The 20,641-nt window shown below is 44.8% G+C and overlaps 1 protein-coding gene across 18 annotated transcripts in view; it reads right to left on the bottom strand.

Annotated features, from left to right (window-relative positions):
• KTN1 (kinectin 1) overlaps positions 1-20,641 on the bottom strand; it is a 130,773-nt gene that overhangs the window by 46,461 nt on the left and 63,671 nt on the right. For all 18 annotated transcript variants that reach the window (XM_072986837.2, XM_072986836.2, XM_078383958.1 and 15 more), the window contains exons 10-18: positions 18,176-18,263; positions 15,582-15,748; positions 11,773-11,841; positions 10,808-10,845; positions 9,341-9,431; positions 6,880-6,948; positions 5,118-5,155; positions 4,893-4,983; positions 2,148-2,216 (exon numbers count right to left, since the gene is read on the bottom strand). In XM_072986837.2, coding sequence (XP_072842938.2) covers positions 2,148-2,216; positions 4,893-4,983; positions 5,118-5,155; positions 6,880-6,948; positions 9,341-9,431; positions 10,808-10,845; positions 11,773-11,841; positions 15,582-15,748; positions 18,176-18,263 — 720 coding nt within the window. The remainder of the gene's footprint in view (positions 1-2,147; positions 2,217-4,892; positions 4,984-5,117; positions 5,156-6,879; positions 6,949-9,340; positions 9,432-10,807; positions 10,846-11,772; positions 11,842-15,581; positions 15,749-18,175; positions 18,264-20,641) is intronic.

The following is a 20,641-nucleotide window of genomic DNA, read 5'->3' as shown; positions in this document are numbered from 1 at the left end:
TAAATAAGCAAATTTTAGTCCATTGATGCTTCCAAAACAATCATTTCTAGGTCAGGTCAGAGATCATGAGATCAGAGGAGCTAAGTCTCTGGCCAGCTGTACCAGTGGCCATCTGGTGCATGCAGGAACACAGGCCTCCCTCCCTCCCCAGCACGCGAAAACCAAAAATGAATCACACCCTTTCATCCCTCTTCCCCACAAAGTATTGCAAGCCATTTTCTGCACCAGGCATATGACCAGGTTTAGCAGATGGCTTGGTTATTAGCAGAAACAAACCCTTATTACTAACCAAACGATGTTCTGCCACAAAATTATGGTACCAAGACCTTTGTATACGTCACTGGAGACTTCAGAAGTTGAAAAGCATTACTAAGACTTGTCCAGCTTTTGAAAACCCTACAAAAAAAACCAAACCACCCAACAACCCACATGCTATTCTGCATATGTATTCTCAACTATGCACGCTTTGTTTTTGCCATGTTCAGGATTTTAAAAAAAATCATCCCTACTATAAAACACACTAATAAGAAAAAGCAGAAGGTTTGGTGAAAAGAAACAGCAGCTGACATTATTGGGAGGTTCTCTTTGTATGTTTTCCCACTCTCCAGTTTTATGATTAGGGGAAAGAGAACACGTACGTCAGGATTCTAAAAGTCACATCAAATGATGGGATTCTTTCACCCGCATGTTTTCTAACCACATTCATGAGAATCACAACCTTCTTTGATACAAACTGATTAAACTGGCAAAAGTCTCCTTCCCTTTCCAGATTGTTCTCAAGCCTCCATGTGCACATGTGGACAAAATAACCATCCCAGATTTTTTTAAAATGGTGTAAAAGATCAACCACAAGGATTTATATGCTAGAATAAGTAGAACATCTACATAGTGAAAGCTAGGCTATCAGCAAAGCTGACAGGGTCGGGAAGCAATCAATTCATTTGAGTTTTCGTGATGGAGGAGAGAGCTTTAAGGACACAGGTTGGCGACCAGAAAGACAGAAGCAAAAATGTCTAAACTTGAGCCTATCATATTTTGGGCACATCACTGGAAAGGCAGAAGTGCTGGAGAAAGTAGAGGACCACAGAAAAGAGGAAGAGCAAGTATGAGATTGGTTCTGCAAAGGAACTCACGCTTGAGTATACAAGACCTGAACAGTTAATGACAAAACCTTTTGGAAAGCATGCCTTCATAGGGTCACTATTAAGTCAGAAGCAACATGATAGCACATAAACAACAGCAACAATAACGGCTTAGACAGAACCATCTCCGCTTAAGGTTACCAAAACAAGGGCGAGCTATCAGATGCACTCTAGGTGTTTTCTCTCCATTCCTAGCCTTTCCTCTTAAAATCCAGTTGAGAAAAAAGATGTCTATTGAGTCACACTGAGTACAGTGGTACCTCGACTTACGAACGTCTCCACTTGCGAACGATTCGAGTTATGAACGGCTCCGTTCGCAAAATGTTGCTTCAACTTGCGAATGGAGCCTCGACTTACAAACAAAAAAAAAACCTCACCTGGCTTTTTTTGACCTAAGTTCATCTTAAGTCAAAAGAAGGAAAAATTCGCCCGCTGGTGGTAGAGTACGGATTAACCGGCTTTGCATTAGTTCCTATGGGAACTAATGCCTCTACCTATGTACAGTGCCTCAACATACAAACAAAAAACAGCAGGTACGGATTAAATGGTTTTCAATGCATTCCTATGGAAAAGTTTGCCTCGACTTACGAACTTTTCGATGTACGAATGCCGTTCCAATATGGATTAAATTTGTTAAGTCGAGGTACCACTGTACTAAGCTTCTGAGGAATCCTAAGAATGTAGGAAGTCGCTTCACACCATGCATTTGTCCAGTCCAGTATTGCTGACTTGCTAGTGTTTCATGTTGTTTTCCTGCCCTGGCCGGAGAGGCAGGGGGTCCAACCCATGATCTCCCGAAATGCAGACCATGGGCTTTACCACTGAGCTAATGCCAGCTCTTAAGAAGGTCCACCCCAGTCTCTGTAATAATGGAGGAGTTCGTTTGGGCCATAAGCTCAGCCACCGTAAGTCACAGCCTTCGAAACTGATCCCTCTTCTGGCCTGCAATGCAACCTCATTCAGTCAAGCAGTCCTCTCTGAAGAAAGAGGCATGATCGGCTGTACCTGCTCAGACAAGAGCGCCTGCAGCTGCTGAATTTCCAACTCCAAAGTTTTGTTCTGATCCTTTAGAACCTGAGAAGGTGGGAAAAAATCACAGTGTCAATGTAGAATTCCAGCTCCAACCATCACTGTGATATATATTTAAAGGAAGAGAAGTAACAGCTGATGATACTTGCTGGGTGTGTGTGCCTAGACGCCTATGGCTGGCTGCACCAAAACAGACAGCACTTCTGGCTAAAGGAACTTAATGGCCCTTTAGGGGAGGAGCAGGTAAAAGGCAGCTTAGGGTCACATCTGTTTCTCAGAGACCCAAAGGCAGTGCTCCCCCCTCCCAATTATTATTAACTTTTAAAAACGGCTCCGAAAGCTGTACTGTGCCATCGGGAAGTCAGGGAGGGGCAATCATGCCACGTTTGCTGCCACCACTTCTTCCCCCACGACACGCCACTCAAATATTGTTTCTTGTTCCTTTTTTTCATCGCCACTAGAGGGAGGTGGGGAGTCCCAGGGTGGTGTAGTGCAGTGGTCCCCAACCTTTTCCAAACCGCAGACTGCTTTAGCAGACGACCTCTGTGCGTGGGTAGGCGGGGGGCACCCATGCATGGGTGGGCAGAGCATCCCTGTGTGTGCATGGGGGGTGGGCGCGGCACCCGTGCATGCATCTGTGGGTGCGGGGGGGCGTGTGTACAGGGGGTGGGAGATCTCTCTCTGCAGCCCGGTCCTGCCAAGGCCATGGACTGGGACCAGGCCTCAGACTGGGGGTTGGGGACCCCGGGTGTAGCGGATAGAGTGACGGATTAGAATTCTGGAGAAACAAGAGTTCGAATCCCCATTGGGCCATGAACATTCACCGAAGGAGGTGGAACTGGTAAAACTGCTCCTTAAATATCTCACTTACCTTGAAAGCCCTTATTAGGGTTTCTCTAAGTCGGAACACAGAGGGAGCTTTCCCAGTTTAAGAAAATGTTTATAAAAGAAATTTTTAAGGGAGGAGCAAGAGAGAAGATGTGGCCCTCTTAGATCCAGCAGTGTGTGGGGGTGGGGTGGGGGTGCATTCTCTGGGTCTCTGGAAGCTGCCCACTCTGGCTTTATTATAATGCTTAGTGGCTTCAGTCATGCCAAGACAGACTAACTGAAGCAATTAGTCAACTGTTCCAGGACTTACTTAGTTCTTTTACATCCTTTGTGGGCTGCCTCTCTCATAATATTAAAATAAGTAATAATAAAGACACAATGAATTACGTTGGGACTTAGCCTCTCATTGCCATCCCACATCAGCTCAATGAAACAGGAGCTTGCGAATTTAACATCATTTGGAGTGCACAAGCAAGTGTCTTGATGAAGCCCCTCCAAAAGAAACAAGGAAGAATACTGAGGGAGGGAAAAGGCAGGGAATAAAAAGAACATTTCACTAGGCATTGGGCTTTTTAACAAGAGACACTGGTCAGAATCCTGCAGAATTCAAGCAGCATAAGCAGACAGCGGCATAAGTAAATCTAAGAGAGCGGCTCTTCCGGCTGCTGTGATCCTCCAATTCCTTGAACGAGGTAAGCAGTTGTCACACACTTGACTGCACAACGGATGGCAAGCCAAAGAGCAAAAAATCCCTGTTCAAAAGGGCTTTTGTGTGTATGGTTTTTCTCAACAGGATTCTGGCCACTGAATAAAACACAATGAATTTTTAAAATATCTCACCATCTAAACTGAGAAGTGCTGAAGGTGTTAAATACCATCTCCATCGTATTTAGCACCAGTAAAATTAAATATTATAGATTCTAAATATTCTGTTGGAAATGTAACAAAGAAGTTGGTACATATTTTCATTTTTGGTGCAATTGTGAAGTTACACAAAAAGTATGGGTTAAAGTATTTGAAGAAATCAGGGAATTGTTGAAAATCAATACTGAAATGGTTCCAAAAACACCATTGTAACTGATAAAATAAAATTGTGGGATTTCCAGCTGCAAGAATGATACAATGAAATATGGAACACAGCAGTTAATGATAATCTGACTTCAGAAATTACGTTTAAAAAGGGAGAGATAAGGTTAATAGATCCAATGAAACATGGGAAGAATTTATAAAAGCTATATTGTGTAAAGGGAAAGGGAAAAAACTGGGCAATGAATATATGTATTTTTGGGAGGACTTTGGAGGTGGATAAAGGTGAAGGAAGGCTAAGATTATAAGTAAAAGTAAGTAAGATATAATGGTCCCTAGAAACCATTATTTTTTTGTTTATTTATTTATCAAGTTTTATCTGTTTCTAGTAATTAAAAAAACAGAAATTAAAAAAGGAGTGTCCAAGGGGGAAAGCTGTAAAAAAATTTTTTAAAAAGTATGAGGATATAGGTTTTTGAAAATGAAGAACCACCGATAATAGATGAAAACTCCACACAACAGTCATTGGTTAGCAACTATGCATAATTCTGTTCATCCAAGTCACTTAAATACACATGAAAAGATAGGACACAAGGACTCACCCAGCATGCCTTTTCCAGGAAACTGAGCCATTAAGTGCTACATCCGAAGGCAGGATGCCTCCACCAGGATCCTGCAATTCCGCCCCCCCCACCCACATACGAAATTCTAAAAGCAATCTTTTACAACATGCTTTTTAAGCCTTGTTTGGGGCCTGAGCCTTACTGTGTTATGCAGAACCCCCCAGTGCTTCTTCCGGCTCTTTCTCGTCCCCTTTCCCAGGGGGTCTCCCACCTCTGCGTAAACCCTCCCTGTTAAATACAGTACCTGAAGTTCCTCCTTGGTGTTTGAAGCTTTGGCCAGATGTTCTTGCAGCTGCTCCTCCAGGGCTCTGAGTTTGTCATCTTTGACCTGTGAACTGTAGCAGAAAGATTAGAGGAGTAGGCTTCAGACCTCTACTTACAAGGATCTGTAACCAGAACCCCACTGCAAACCAGCATATAAAGCTGAGAGGATGTCCACCGTTCAAATAAGACCCTTTTGTTTATTTACCTTTTCTGCATCCTTTCCAGCTCATGCGCAGCAGCAGCCTAGATGCAAAGAGGATTACTGCTCTTTAGTATGTCACATTCTCAGCAAGTTTCAGCAAAAACATACACATATTGCAACATGAAAAACCCAGGTCAAGCTCATGAGATTTAGTCTCTTGCTGTGACTCTCTTTTTATGAGCAAAGGGACAACACAGGTTTTGCCTGTCACTGAAAAAAAAAAAAAGAAAACTGACATGTGCTCCGTTCAAAAAAAAAACAAAACCCTGAGGCTTAGCTTTGATGCTTTCAAAGTATTCAGATCAAGGAAGGAGGGCACTTTATCTTAACTAACGAGTTAGAAATGTAAGTGCTCAAGGCAACGTCCGCCTGGCCAGATAATAGTGTGCCTGATTCCATGAAGCTCCTGAAAGCAAATGTAAGGGAACCAAAGCTATTTGCAGCGAAGTGTTCTGTACATTGGTTGACATAAAGCCAGTCCTGAGGGTGGAGGTAGGAATTCAATTAACCTAATATCATGAACATGAATTCAAGCTACACTCTTTTAAACAGGGGATTTTCCGTTTAAGCTGGAACACAGATGGTTAAGTTCTAGCACGAGAAAATACTCGCCAAATTTGGAGCTACTGTTGGCTATCATGCCTAACCTAATTTGCCACCACCATCCTGCTAAATTCCAGTAAATGTAAAGAATTAACCCCGTAACTCATGCAAAAAGCAAGCAAGGAGAATGTACCTTCTTTTCAAGCTGAAACGTTCTCCAGTGAATGTTTCACTGTATAAATAAGGTGTACAATCTGCATTTGTTTCACTTAAGGTAAAAGGGACTTCATTTGGGGGTAACAAAAGCAGGCTCATTGATATCAACTGGCTATGGGTGTGTTTCTGTGCATAAAAATATATGATCGGGCGCATTCATGATTAATACCAAATAACGTCTGTTCTTCGGTAGGTGGGGAAAGGGTCTTCCATTCCGATGCTGGGTTAAAGGGCAGTAAATCTTCAATAAAAGCACTTTAACAACAGCCTCTGTAGTCACACCACCAATAAGAGCCCAGAAAACTTCCTTGGGAATCTAACACAAAGGGATCTGGGTCGATTCCTCTGAACAAAACGGTCCTAGCAATTTTTCCATCACCAAAACGGTTCATCTGTAAGGTTAATGGACCAAAACCACATATTCAAGATCAAGGACCCTGAAAACCTCTGTATTGTAAGGAGGAGCAGTAAAGCAGTAAAATTCTGGCTTGTAAAATAACGCCTCCTTCCCCAATCACTATGAGGATCACAGTTAAGCTCAGAAGGAACAGAGAAGAAGGTGGGCGGGGGATGTCATTCTTCCTGTTAACCTGGAAAAACTGGTGTTCCAGTCCTGTGAGTCCTGCCTTCCCTAAGCCACTGGATAGACACTGGACTCCTCCAGCATTGTGTGCTTCTAACTCAGTGGTTCCCAACCAAGTGTTCTTAGACTACAACTCCCAGAAGCTTTCGCCACTAGCTGTGCTGGCCAGGATTTCTAGTTGTAACCCAAGAATATCTGGAGATCCAAGGTTGGGAACCACTATCTAACTGGACAGACATCTGGATTTGAAAGCTAGAGGTTTAGTCGTCATAATGAAATACAGACTCCTCTCCATTACTTGGGCCAGTATTCTTTGGCTCCTGCAAAAATCTTTGACGTTGCGTCAGCACCACCAATACTCTTCACCACGGTCTATGGAACGGCAGAACACCTGCGGAACGCTTTTCTTAAAAAAAAGTTTACCTGCTCATTCGTGAGCGCCTGCAACTTCTGCACTTCCGCCTTCAAGGACATGTTGATGTTCTGTAAAACCTGGAGAGGGAAGAAAAAGCAACACCTTGTTGTTGACCTGAAGAACCCACTGATGAATTCAAGAACGAGGGCTGTTGGGAACCACAATGCCTTAATATATGAGACTTTCCTGAACTATGACAAAGATGCTAATAAGCATACAGACGTCTCGAATGCTATAAAGAGCATGGTCTCGAAGCAACCAACATGACTTTGATCCGACTCCGGGAGGCAGTGGAAAACAGGAGGGCCTGGCGTGCTCTGGTTCATGGGGTCACAAAGAGTTGGACACGACTTAACGACTAAACAACAAGTGCCCAGATCTGGTAAATACACTCTAGAAATAAATATAAATACAGTGGAGCCTCGCTTTATGACATAATCCATTCCAGCAAAATCGCTGTAGAACGAAATCGTCGTCAAGCAAAAGTAAAAAGCCCATTGAAATGCACTGAAAACCGTTCAATGTGTTCCAATGGGTGAAATACCGTCCAGCGAAGATCCTCCATAGGGCGGCCATTTTCTGGTGCCTGTATAGTGCAGAATCCGTCCTTAACACAGCGGGGAGCCATTTTGAGAGCAGCTGATCAGCTGTTTTTAGATCATCGCTTAGCGAAAAATCGGTTCCCAAAGCAGGGAAACGATCGTCGTCAAGCGGATTTTCCCCATTTAAACAGTTTTGCGATCGCAAAAACCTCATCGTAAAGCGGATTCTTCATGAAGGGGGTTAATTGTTAAGCGGGGCACCACTGTATGTATGGGGGTTATTTAGAATTTTCACACAACAGGTAAATGAATCAGTGGATACTGATCCTGCAGATGGGGGGGTACTACCACATAAATAAGCACAGTAGAAGATTGGAGGGGAGAGGCTATAAAAACTGAAATAGAATCTGTGAATTGATTTGCACATGCTGAAGAATTAGATAGTGGAGCATACTGTATCATTTCAGATTACTTCCTCAGAATTAAAAAAAAGTACACATCCCACATTGTGTAAGTAAAAAAATAGCTTACAAGAGAACAAGCCACATGAACATCTTTCTCTCAAATGGGCCTGTATTTGAAGTCAGTTTGCTTTTGTTTAATGCTTGCAGGTGTTCCGTTTTGCCTTAACCATGGAACAAGAGTGGGGGGTTAAAAATCAACTGCCCGTAAACTGAAGTGATGCAGGGTACAACCTCATTCTGCTAGGGAGGCCTAGATGACTGTCCCTAAAAAACGGAAGAGAAGCCATTTCGGATTTTCAAAGAGACACACACACACACGCTCTTTGGGGTGTGCTTTCTTCAACGCTCCTACAATCCCTGGCCAACAGGTACACCTGCCAACCAAGAGGCCACTTAGTAACTATCATGTCAAGAATGCCACCCATCTTCTGCAGAGTGTCAGGGAGCCACTCAGCGGCTGCTCCCCTTCCAGGCCAGAGGCTGGCTGGCTGACGGGACTCCAGGAGTTGTGATTTGAAAAAGCCACTCTGTGCCTCTGGTCCCATCTGTGGGCATCTCAGACCCGGTGTGCTGCTGCAGCTTTTACGTTCTTTCTAGTTGTTCAGGCCTTTCATTAAAAGTAAAGAACTCGAAACATCTGGATCTGAAATCAAGCCGGCAGAGCTTCACAACTCTGGGAGGGCATGGAGGGAACGGCCACGGAGCTTTTCCACCTCGCTAAGGATTCCAATACCAACTAGAGATGGGATATTTGTCTCCCGGGGGAGACGAATACAAATATCGCCACCAGAGGTGGCCAGGCCTTTCAACGCACACATACACCCAGAACCAGCCAGTCCACTCACCGGGCTTTGCATAGCATGCACAGCCATCGTCAGTAACGTCACGCCAATCGCGGGAGCAGCCCGACCAGCGCTTCCCTGCTTCCTTGCACGGCTGACCACTCAGCAGCTGAGCAGGGAGACTCATTGTCCCACCTCCTCGCTGGAGTGGCCAGCAGTGTATAGAGAAATGCTGGCCAGACTAATTCTATTATTGACGTGATCGGTGCAAAGTGACCGGCCACGGTTGCATGGGCCACACAAAGCCCAGGGAGTGGACCGGGCTGGTTCTTCTGCTTTGTATCTTCCGGGATACAAATATAAAGCTCCCATGTATAATACTGACAAATGCATGCACAAGGAAAGGAAAGTGTGTCCTTCCTCAAATGAATCACATCGTTATTGGTGTTTCACAAAGGAAATGAAGCTGGATGGCAGGCTGGATCTCATGTTAAGAAACGTATGTAAGTTACATTTGTAAGTTTGGATGTGTGTATCCAAAAATTGGATACATGCATCCATTCTTTTAGTCCCCACAAAAAGGTAGAATACAAATGCTTTTTGTACTCCCATTAGAATAAAAAATGTTGGTAATTAAGCTGCTCCATCCTTTCACAAACAGTACTTTTGTTTTTACTGTACCATGAGATCTTCTTCCTTGCTTGCTAGCTTCTTGTGTTCGTTGTTTAGTGACTCCTCAGCTTGGCTGATCTGCTTCTCTTTTTCTGCAATTCTGAAACACAGAAGGCCCAGCGGACACCTGTGAGCCACCACCTTTGACCAAAGATCGGCAGAAACTGCCCTTACGTACATATCAAAGGACTGATCCTTCACACGGTGGTTCAACCTCACTAAGAACTGCAGTGGAGAACTGACTAGCAGGACTTTGGCATATATATTATATACACAGAATCATGTACATTTTAGGGCCCCAATGTAGAGCCCCGTTCTCCTCATTGTGTCTGTTTACTTCCCTGCTCACAAGGGTAGAGAATAAAATGTACACGATTCCTGATCACGGCTAGAGCCACTACGCTGCAGAGCTGAAGTCTTATCTATTTCACACGAACATGCCATCACAGGCAGGCATCTCACAGCAAGAAAGACGACCACGTGAACTCTCAGCAAAGATCAGGAAAGAAAAAAGGCCTGTAAAGGGGGGGGAGATGACAGGTCTAGGGAAACTGTGGTGCATATGGTTTTTTTTTAAAAAAGCTCAGTGGCTGAGGACACATTTATTTTATTTATTTAAATTATTTATAGGTAGTCCTTCAGCAAAGCTTCTTGAGAAGTTACAGGGTTTCTCTGCACGAAGAGGGCAGGATCCAGCACTGTTGACGGAACAGGGGATCCAGTGGGAGGGAAAGGAAGCCGTTCCGCCCTTCCCACTGCAAACCCTCCCCTTTCCAACCTGCTCCAGAGGGCCGAGAAATCCTCCAGGGCTAAGTTACAGGCAGCTCCGAGGACTATAGGAGGAAGGGGAATGGAAGGAAACTGCATTGCAATGGAGGAACCGTGCCAAGCTGGACGTAGGCTGGGAAGTCTTCGGCTCAGTCCTGGGCGCACATGCTTTCCAAGGGACCATCTCATGGTGCAGGAGGGGAAGAGACCCTCTGCCTGCCTGAGATTTTGGAAGCTGTGGCCAATAAAGCGGATCACACTGGGCCAAATAGATCAACTACCTGAACACCATGTAAATCAGCTTTAACTTTATGCAAATGATCTGCAACAGCTCCTCAAATTAAAAAAACAAACACCTGGTCACTTAACAGTATAAGCATACAGAGAGTCTTACAGCCAAACACTGAAGCCAACATGCCTGTATTGTGTTTTATCAAGAAATCTGGGGTGGGGGAGTGAGGAGAGAGAATTAATCTTCCTGGCTATGGCGAGACACAATAAAACGCACTGCAAACTTTAAGCATGAAAAGGAAAACCTTGGGAAGATGTTTATGACTTCTAAGGAGAACTTGTAACCTTAGAACGTAGGGAAAAAAGTAATGGCAACATTTCCTTTAAGAAATCTCTCTCCTACTATGAAGTGCCTACACAATAAAGCCATAAATAATTAAGGAAGGGATGGGGCAGGAGAGAAACCGAAACACTTACACTTTGTGTAGTTCTTCTGCGAGGGCGGAAGCCGAACTCTGAAAGAGAGAAGGCACAGCTGGAAAAAGTGTGGTTCTGGAGAGGTCCCCTCTGAATGATCCTCTGGGCATCACCACGCATTGGAAGGCACCGAGAGATAGCACAAGGGTGCCCCTTTCATTGTGAGCGATTGCACTGCCAGAGGGAGATTCAGCTTCCTACAAACCAACCTCTTCATATCAAAAAGCAACCCTGTGGCTCTACCTCCACCTTGCTCTAAACAAGGAGAAACAGATTGTCCATGCACGATTTAGGATGGAGTTTATTTATGTTCCCCAAGCATTAAGATCTCGGCCTCCCTTTCACCATCCTTTTTGCCATCCTTTTTCATCGCCCCTTTACCACCTTCACTGCCATCTGTTTAATTTATCTTGTTGCTGTGTATTATTTTTTATCGTGTTTTAATATTGCTGTTTATATTGTTGTTAGCCGCCCAGAGTGGCCTGGTTGACAGAGGGTGCGGGGTATAAATCCAATAAATAAATAAATGTTTATTTATTAACCCCACCCCCCGTTTTAAGTTGGGGTTGTCATTTACAAAAAGGAAATCCAAAGGTTTGCAAACCAGTTTCTAACCACTCTTTCAGATCCTGGTTTGGTAGGTACATGGAACAATCTTTGTCAGAGCAATGGAGTAATATTTTGCCGCAGGTATTAAAACCAATTATGGTCTTACTGAAAACGATTTGCGTCAGCAATGCTAGACTCCAACTGAAGTAACTCTAGGTCCAAATCGGCCAAAGGCCAACAACATCTAGTAGTTCTTTCATTTTTAAGTAGCATGGGGTTCTCTGATGATGATGATATCCCTGACAGGCTGCTACCTATGATCTTCGTTCTCCCCGGTAGGCAATTTCTCTAATAAAGTAGAAATATGGAGGAAAACAAAGAGGAGGAAACGAAGGCCGCGCTTATAGCTTCCATACCTGGACTGCCATTTGGGAATGGAACTTCTGGAGCTGAGCTTTTAAAGCCTCGTTCTGTTCCATCAGCTCCTTTTGGGGGGGAGAGACAGAAAAAGGTCAAGTCAGTGACATTTTTTTTTCTTTTCTTGCTTACAAAAAAAAAGCAAAATTAAGCAACCATTTCTTCTCCAGGATACTGAAAAATAGTTAGCCTGAGCAGATCATGAAATATTCCAGCATCATGCTCAACTTATTCATATATATATTCACACATATATATTCTTATATATATTCCTTATAAAGGTAGGGTAAGGTAAGGGGCAACTGGGATAGGGGTACCCTCCAAGGGAGTGGATTTGAACGGATACATTACAGATCCATATTTTTCATAGTACAGTGGTGCCTCACTTAGCGACGTTAATCCATTCCGGGAAAAATGTCGCTAAGTGATTTAATCGCTAAGTGATTTTTTAAAGCCCATAGAAATGCATTAAAACTTGTTTAATGTGTTCCTGTGGGCTTTAAAACTAATCTTATGCGAAGATTCTCCACTGCGGCGGCCATTTCGGTGCCTCTAAAGCGAGGCAACACAGCGGGTGGCCATTTTGTTTTCCGGCAGCCATTTTGAAACCGCCGATCAGCTGGACGAAAATGGGGGCTTTGCAGTGATTGCTTCTCCACGCAAAGCGATTTTCCCCCATAGGGGCCATTGCTAAGCGATCGCTCTGGCGATGGCCAAAACCCCATTGCTAAGCAATTTCATCGCTCAACGGAGTGATCGCTAAGCGAGGCACCACTGTAATTCTATACATTCTTTTCTAATAATAGTACCGCATATCAGAAAGAAATATAAACAGTGAGCGAGAGGGAAAAATCAAATTCAGACAGATATAGCCGCCCAGAGTGGTTGATCAGACCAGATGGGTGGGATATAAATCAAATCAAATCAAATCAAATCAAATCAAATCAAATCAAATCAAATAAATAAATAAATAAATAAATAAATATACTGTTATTCTAATTATTGATTATGTAGCTGATAGTTTTTATCCATTCTCATATACAGTGGTGCCTTGCTTAATGATTTTAATTGGTTCCAAAAAAAAAAAAATGACTATGTGAAAACATTGTTAAGCAAAACACCATTTCCCATAGAGATGCATTGAAAACTGGATAATCCGTTCCAATTGGAACGGATTACCATCCTTAAGCGAAAATCCCCATAGGAAAAAACGTTAAGCGAAACCCATTGAAATGCATTGAAGCCTATTTCAATGGGGGGGGGGGAAAATTCACAAAAAATTCAAAAAGACTCAGAACAAAGCCAAATTAAGTTAACGAAGGTTTTATTAGGTGCACTAACGATTCCAAGCATTTTAAACATTTTTTAAACATTTTAGAATATTTTAAAAATAGCAAAAATGGGGCTGTAAAAAAAAAAGTTAAGCGAAACAAGGGGACCTAAAACTGTCATCGTTAAGTGAAGCATGGTCCCAAAATCGTTAAGCGAAAATCGCCCATAGGGAAAATCGTTAAGTGAAGCACAAGATCACTCCGAAAAAGCCATTGTTAAGTGAATTTTTCGTTATACGAAGCAATCGTTAAGCGAGGCACCACTGTATTACCTTTTATTTCTCATTTCCCAAGGGATATGTTTCAATGTCTTCAGATCCCCTCCTTCTCTTATATATTGCTTATCTTGTGTTATTTTCAGAATTTTGTCTCTATATGTGGTTTTCATGAATCTAATTTGCACCTCTCTTGGGAGATGATTTTTAAAAAATAAATATTGAGGATGTACTTTTGGTTACATCTATATTCCACTTAATTTCATTCTTCTCACAATTCGCCCAGTCTGATAACAAATCAGTTGTAATGTCTACCCTGTTTCCCCGAAAATATAACCTAACCTGAAAATAAGAACTAGTATGATTTTTCAGGATGCTCGTAATATAGGCTCTACCCCAAAAATAAGCCCCAGTTAAGTGAAACCCCGCCCTCCACCGATTTTCGCATAGTGATTTTTTTAAACAACTGATCGGTGGATCCAAAATGGCCCCCGGACGCCCAAAATGGTTGTGCGCAGCGTTTTTGCGCCCTGCCTTCGCTTACCGATGGCGTGAAAATGGTGGTGCTATGGGGAAACTTCGCACAACTGTGAGTTTAGGAGCCATAGGAACGCATTAAACTAAGTTTAATGCGTTTCCGGTTCCGTATAGCGATGTTTCCCCATAGCGACAGTTAATCTGGAACGGATTAACCTCGCTATGCGGGGCACCACTGTACTGGCCAAAATCCTGCTAACAAAAATCATGTGCAAGGATGTTGTCACGTCACAGCACCGTCCTTTTAAGCACACAAATCTGCAGCCCGTATACAACTGCTTGCATGAAGGGAAAATGTAATGGAACCAAGGAAACCCTTGCATGGTTCCTGCTTAGTGTAAACACTGACACCAGATGGGATCTGGAGAATGACAATGGAAAACGTGCTAAGAGATAGCATTTACTGCCACATCAGAAGATGACTCTTGAAAGATTCTGCTAGAATAATCATTCTACTACCTGTAAATTCATTTGTACAGTGGTGCCCAGCATAGCGATGATAATCCGTTCCAGAAAAATCATCGCTATATGGATTCATCGCTATACGGGGCAAAAAAGCCCATAGAAACACATTAAAACGTAATTAATGCGTTCCTATGGGCTTCAAACTCACAGTTCAGCGAAGATCCTCCATAGCGCGGCCATTTTCACTGTTCGGTAAGGGAGGAATCTGTCCCAGAAACAGCGGGCGGCCATTTTGAAACCGCCAGTCAGCTGTTATAAAAGCACTGCTATGATCGGAACCGATCATAGCAAAGCGAAGTGCCACTGCCAGCCAGCCCTGGAGGAGGCCCGGCCTCCTTGCCGGGGCTGTCCCGGGGCACAAACAGGTGGGCCGGAGGGTCTTTCTCCGGTGAGCAGCGGGCTGGAGGGATGCAGCCGCTGGGGGATGGGGAATGGGTGGGTGGGAAGGTACGCGCCAGCCACCCATCGCTCGCCAGCCAGTCAGCTAGCCCGGGAGACACCCGGCTAAGGACGACGAGCAAGGGGTTGAAGAGATGCCGCCGCCCGGGGGGGGGGGAAGGGGGGTGGGACGGGGCGTGCCAGCCACCCACCGCTTGCCAGCTAGCCCGGGAGATACCCGGCTAAGGCCAGCAAGCAGCGGGCTGGAAGAAGGCACCCGCCCGGGGTGGGGAGGAGGAGAGGGAAGGGGCGCGCCAGCCACCGCCAGTGAGCCAACCCCGCACTCCCAGTCTCCTTGGCAGGCGAGCAGGGGGTCTTTGGTGCGTCGCCACCCCTGTCCAGCCACTGCCACCCTGATCCCGGTCCCTGGCAGGTGCCTCCTCCTTTGCAGCACCTCCCGCCGCAACTGCTCTCTGGCTCGGCGCCCCAGGGGTTGCTGCGCGCGGGGATTGGGGCCAGGCCCTTCACCCCTCCTTCCCTCCCTTCTCCCGAGGCGCCGATCAGCTGTTTGCTTTGCCATGATCCGTTCCCCAAGCAGGGAACCAATCATCGCAAAGCGAAATTCCCCCATAGGGAACATCGGAAAGCGATCGCAAAAGCGATCGCAAAATCTTCATCGCAAAGCGATTTCATTGTTATACGATGCAATCGCTATGTGAGGCACCACTGTATTTCTGAATTCCTACATTTTTTAGCATTAAAAGAAAAGCAATCTATCCACCTAAAGTGGAAGGGTTTCCACTATACCGATGAATCAGAGATAAAGGCTCAAATTAGAGGCGACATCAACAAGTTCAAACTGATCCAAGATAGAAGCCATACCTTCACCTGTCTCTGGAACGAGTCTTCAGCTGTGGCTCTCTTTTGTTCTTCATCCATTAGTTGCATCATCCTTTGCTCCAGCTGTTGTCTCGAGACAATTGTATCGGTAAACTTGCTGTGAAGGCTCTGGATTTCGTTATCTTTGGCCACGAGCTTGTTCTGGATATCTGTCACAAGAAGCCCAAAAGAAAGGAAGACAATTGAGCATCACTGCTCCCTGAACGTCCCAAGGTGCGGATTCTGAGAGTTTTACTCCTGAAAAAGAAACTGCACCAAGCTCTGGCAGAGTTAATCTGTTCCAATACCTCGCCTTCAAAAGTGGTAGCCAGACGCCTCTGGGAAATCCTTAAGCGGGAAGGGGAGGGTTCGACCTACTGCTCCCCACCGACTCTCTGCCTCTTCTCAGTGAATAACATGTATTCCAAGAGGTTTTCCTCTGAGCATGGAGGTTTAAAAACTTGCAGGCCATCGTGTCCTTTTGATCTGTGCCCCTGAGTTTGCCACATTCCAGCTTCACCATTCTAAGCATACTGAAGGTGTAGCATACTGAAGCCACCCCTAAAGACGCCATCCGAGGGACTGATTCTACAGCATACCAATTTTAAATCAGCTTGAGGACATTTGATTACAAAACACCCTTTGCGGCTAGAAAGATGGAGCAGAACGCATCACACGGGCTTCCATGGGCTGTATGTGTGCCTCTGCTCCTTCTTGTATTGCAGGTAAGTGTGCACGGGCCATCAGGCACAGAGACTATGCACACCACCTTCCTGGGAAGTAGGCTACTCTTTATCTTCATGGAGGAGGAAAAGGCTGAGCGAGGGTAACCTGCCCAGAGAAAGCTGCTTATTGAGTTCCTGGATGAGGTGAGATGAGATTCAAGAGAAGTCCCTCTTCCATCCATGGGACCTCCAAGGAGAACTAAAAAAAAAACAAAAAAACCTCCACTCATATTTAAAATCTGGGAAAGCCACCCCAGGCAGCTCACGAAGGGAAGGCCACCCTCATTCCCAAGCAGTTGCTCTGCGACTCTCTTCTTTTTCTGGCCCCAATTCAAAAGGGGTGGTTGCGATCCTAAACATCATGTGTGTTTTGGGAACAGGTTGTTGGACACAGTCCCTTTTCTCATATAAAAGTTGTCCACTTATTAAAATCATGCCTGGAAGCCATCATGAGTTCCCAAAGAAAGTTGGGTTGGGAGCAGAAAGCTTGGCCTCGCCCATTCAGGAGCAAATGCTGGAACTCCAGAGGCAAGGTTTTACTGCCTGCCTGCTATAATCCTATTTAAGGCTTTTTGTTTAAAAAATAATTATTCTGCCTGTTTGTTGTGCTTTATTATGTCTTTTAACACTACTGTATTTTACCTCTGGCTTATTATCTTTATTGTTCTTTTTATGTTGTGCATCCTAACTTCAAGCTGGCTAGATAGCACAGGGATTGGAACTCGAGGCTGGTTTCAGAGAGAAAAGCCAGCCTGTGTAGCCATGGGCAAGCTGCACAGTCCAAGAAAAAGGGACTGGGAAACCAATTCTGAGCGTTCTCTACTGGAACCTCCTGCAAAGAGTTGGTATAAATCAGAATTGACTTGACAGCACATGACGACGAGGATGATTTTAACTTCAACTCCCAGCCTTCCTACTATATCAGCTACATAGGTCAAGATGGGAGTGAAGAGGAAAACCTAATTTTTCCTCTTGGTGGCACTGTGGGCTAAACCGCAGAAGCCTCTGGGCTGCAAGGTCAGAAGACCAGCTGTTGTAAGATCAAATCCACGCAGTGGAGGGAGCGCCCGTCGCTTGTCCCAGCTCCCGCCAACCTAGCAGTTCAAAAGCATGTAAATGCGAGTAAATAAATAGGTACCACCTTGGTGGGAAGGTCACGGCGTTCCGTGCCTAGTCGCGCTGGCCATGTGACCATGGAAACTGTCTATGGACAAACACTGGCTCTATGGCTTGGAGATGGGGATGAGCACCGCCCCCTAGAGTCGGACACGACTGGACTAAATGTCAAGTTTACCTTTGCCTATAAAGGAGAACTAGACGGACACTACAGACTATGTCTTTTGGTAGTTTTACGCTTAGATAAAGTATTTTCATTCATTCAAGACGAAAAAATTCAGTTGTCACTGTTTCTTGCACTGTCTACTGTGGCTCTCCAAGGTATACCTCATCTTTATTCTAAACCATCTTGCAAAGTGGTTGAAATTCTCACTTCAGACACGAAAGGTACTTTTTAATATAGTCTACTGGCATGCATCATAATGCTTCTACAGCTGGTAACCCACTAGAAGGAGAGCGTACAATGTGTATGCCTTGCATGCTGTATCTGATACAGTCCCTCAAAAGAAGCTTGGGGCAGGAAGGAAGGGAGGTTACCATGAATTTATTAGGGCATCATAAAGAACTAGACGCCCTGCCAGGCATCTGCAAAAGTGTTTCCCACCAGGGCACAGCTGCCTCCAAAGCCAGCTGGAGTGCCCACACAAGGGATCCAGAGAAACCACTTTAATTCCCACAGACAGAAAAAGACAAAAGATACATGGTGGCGGTATTCTGCAGAGGGGGAAGACACACACACACATACACCAAACGCACCTTGCTGGATCGCCTCATGCTCTGCTGTCCTCTTCCTGAGATAGCTCTGCATTTCCTCCCATCTTCGCTCTGCTTCCTGTTGCTGGGCCTTGACGTTTAAAAAAAGAAACCAAAAATCCAACAATATCCATCATTCATCATCTTGTTCCGAACTGTTCCTCAAACACTCTTGAAAAAGTAAAGCGTCCCTTCCGCCTTTTCACTGGATTTCAAACCTGTAATCAAAACTCAAGCCCAACATTTCTCAAAGCAGAACCTCCTTGCATTCTCACTTTTGCCTAATGTTTGACAACACTATCCATGCATGGATGTGGTACAGACTCCTGTAAAGAAGGGGAAACACAAACACGACACCAAGAACATAACTTCACAGAATTATGGGGTGCCCAACAGTCCTAAGACTGAGGTTAAAAGTGAAGAATAGGTTTGCACTAGAGATGGGCACGAAGTGCTTCGCAGCGCTTTGTATGAACTTGTCAGCTGGGCCACTCACTCTGCTTCGTGTGCCCCTGGGATCCTTCTTCTCCGGTGGCACTCCAATCTGGGCAAGTAGCTTGGTCGGCCCATCCCCACCTCCTCCGGCAGCCAACCACTCATCAGCTGCACAGGGAGAATCTCCATCCCGCCTCCTCACCAGAGTGGATGGCTGCTGGAGGAAGAAGGGTTAGCCAAGCTCCTACCTGGCTTGGGGTGATGCTGGTGAAGAAGGACCCCCTGGTGGCATATGAAGCAGGGTGAGTGGCCTGGCCAACCAGAGGCAGGTAGGAGATGGGCTGGCAGAGCACCTGTGGTGCCATGCTGACAGGTTTGTACAAAGTGCTAAGAAGCGCTTCGTGCCCATCTCTAGTTTGGACTAATAACTGATAAATTAGAAAGATTTTACAGCTAACTCATATCCATATTTGCAGAGAACAATGTTTTGCTGTTACTACCTGAGGCAAGTGCTGGAAGAATTCTAAGAACTACGTCTCTGTGATCCTCAACTGACAGAAGCTCATCAACAGCTCTTTTTAGAGCTGTACAAACGAGTAACCTAAATGTTTTGAATTAAGAAAGCACAAGGGACATATTCACTGAAACACCGTTGTACTTGGTGGGAACGCAAGACAGCGGCCTTCTCTGTGCCTGCTCCCAGACCCTGAAACTCCCTCTCAACAGGAGGCCAGGCTGGCCGCATTGTTGCCGACCTCCTGCAAGCAGGCAAAGACCTTTCCAGACAGTCTTTCTTTTAATGACTGCCTGTCTAAGACAGTTTTTTTCCCCAAGGGGACTGATGTATTTTCCTTGTTATTGTTCCAATACTGTTTTTTATCTACTGCTTTTAACATATTGTATCTGTTTAATTCTTTTTTAAATACTGCAATAATGTATTGTTCCAGCTTTTAATATGGTTCCCTTTAATACCGCATTCCGTCCAGGATCCTTTTTAGGAGAAAAGCAGTGTATATCTTAAATATACATATGATAATGGAAGAATTCTTATTGTTTTCTAACAAAGATTTTCTAGCATAGGTTTCCGAGAAAAATAAGCTGAATACAGTAATAAATATGCATCTGAGGTGCAATAGAAAGAGAAGGCGTAAAGCCCAAGAGTACTTGCTTAACAGACTTGGTACTTTCCACTTTGTAGTGTGTGATACTACATTTGGCAGGTTAAACCGCAGAAGCCTCTGTGCTGCAAGGTCAGAAGACCAGCAATCGTAAGATCAAATCCACATGACGGAGGGAGCTCCCGTCGCTCGTCCCAGCTTCCGCCAACCTAGCAGTTCGAAAGCATGTAAAAATGTGAGTAGATAAATAGGGACCACCTCGGTGGGAAGGTCATGGCGTTCCGTGTCTAGTCGCGCTGGCCACGTGACCACGGAAACTGTATTCGGACAAATGCTGGCTCTACGGCTTGGAAACGGGGATGAGCACCGTGCCGCAGAGTCGGACACGACTGGACTCAATGTCAAGGGGAACCTTTACCTATTGGGGGAGGGGGGACCCACACCAAATATGGCACTAAGATGGAAGCCATGTGTAGTACACATATTTTGCATCAACTGGCTTAATCTGCCTACGTACATCACAGCATGGAGAGTTTTATAAAATTAAGGATAAAATTAAGGAACCAGAATGCCAGCTCACAGTGGCATTCTGGTTCCACCGAAAGAACTATCAATTTGCAACCAGCATCACGCCAGTCTGGCTCTGCCCAGCCCTCCACATGCAAACAGGAAACACTTCTAACTGGGCGATCAAGAGGGAGCTTCCTGTCTTTCTCACTCCAGGTGCTACTACAGTTGCTAAAAACGGGAATTAACCTACAGAAGGTCCCAATGAGTTTTTTCATTGGAGAATTAATAAAGATTCTGTATGTGCAAAAATTCAAGGTTCTATGCAGCCACTGGGACATGTAGAAATCTCTCCCATATCACTGTCACCAAATGCAGGACCCTTACATGATTTTTATAGCTCAACCTG

This window comes from Pogona vitticeps, chromosome 1 (assembly GCF_051106095.1).
Source record: "Pogona vitticeps strain Pit_001003342236 chromosome 1, PviZW2.1, whole genome shotgun sequence".
Taxonomy (NCBI): domain Eukaryota; kingdom Metazoa; phylum Chordata; class Lepidosauria; order Squamata; family Agamidae; genus Pogona; species Pogona vitticeps.
The sequence above is the reverse complement of the archived record's forward strand: the minus strand, read 5'-3'. Positions and strand labels throughout refer to the sequence as shown.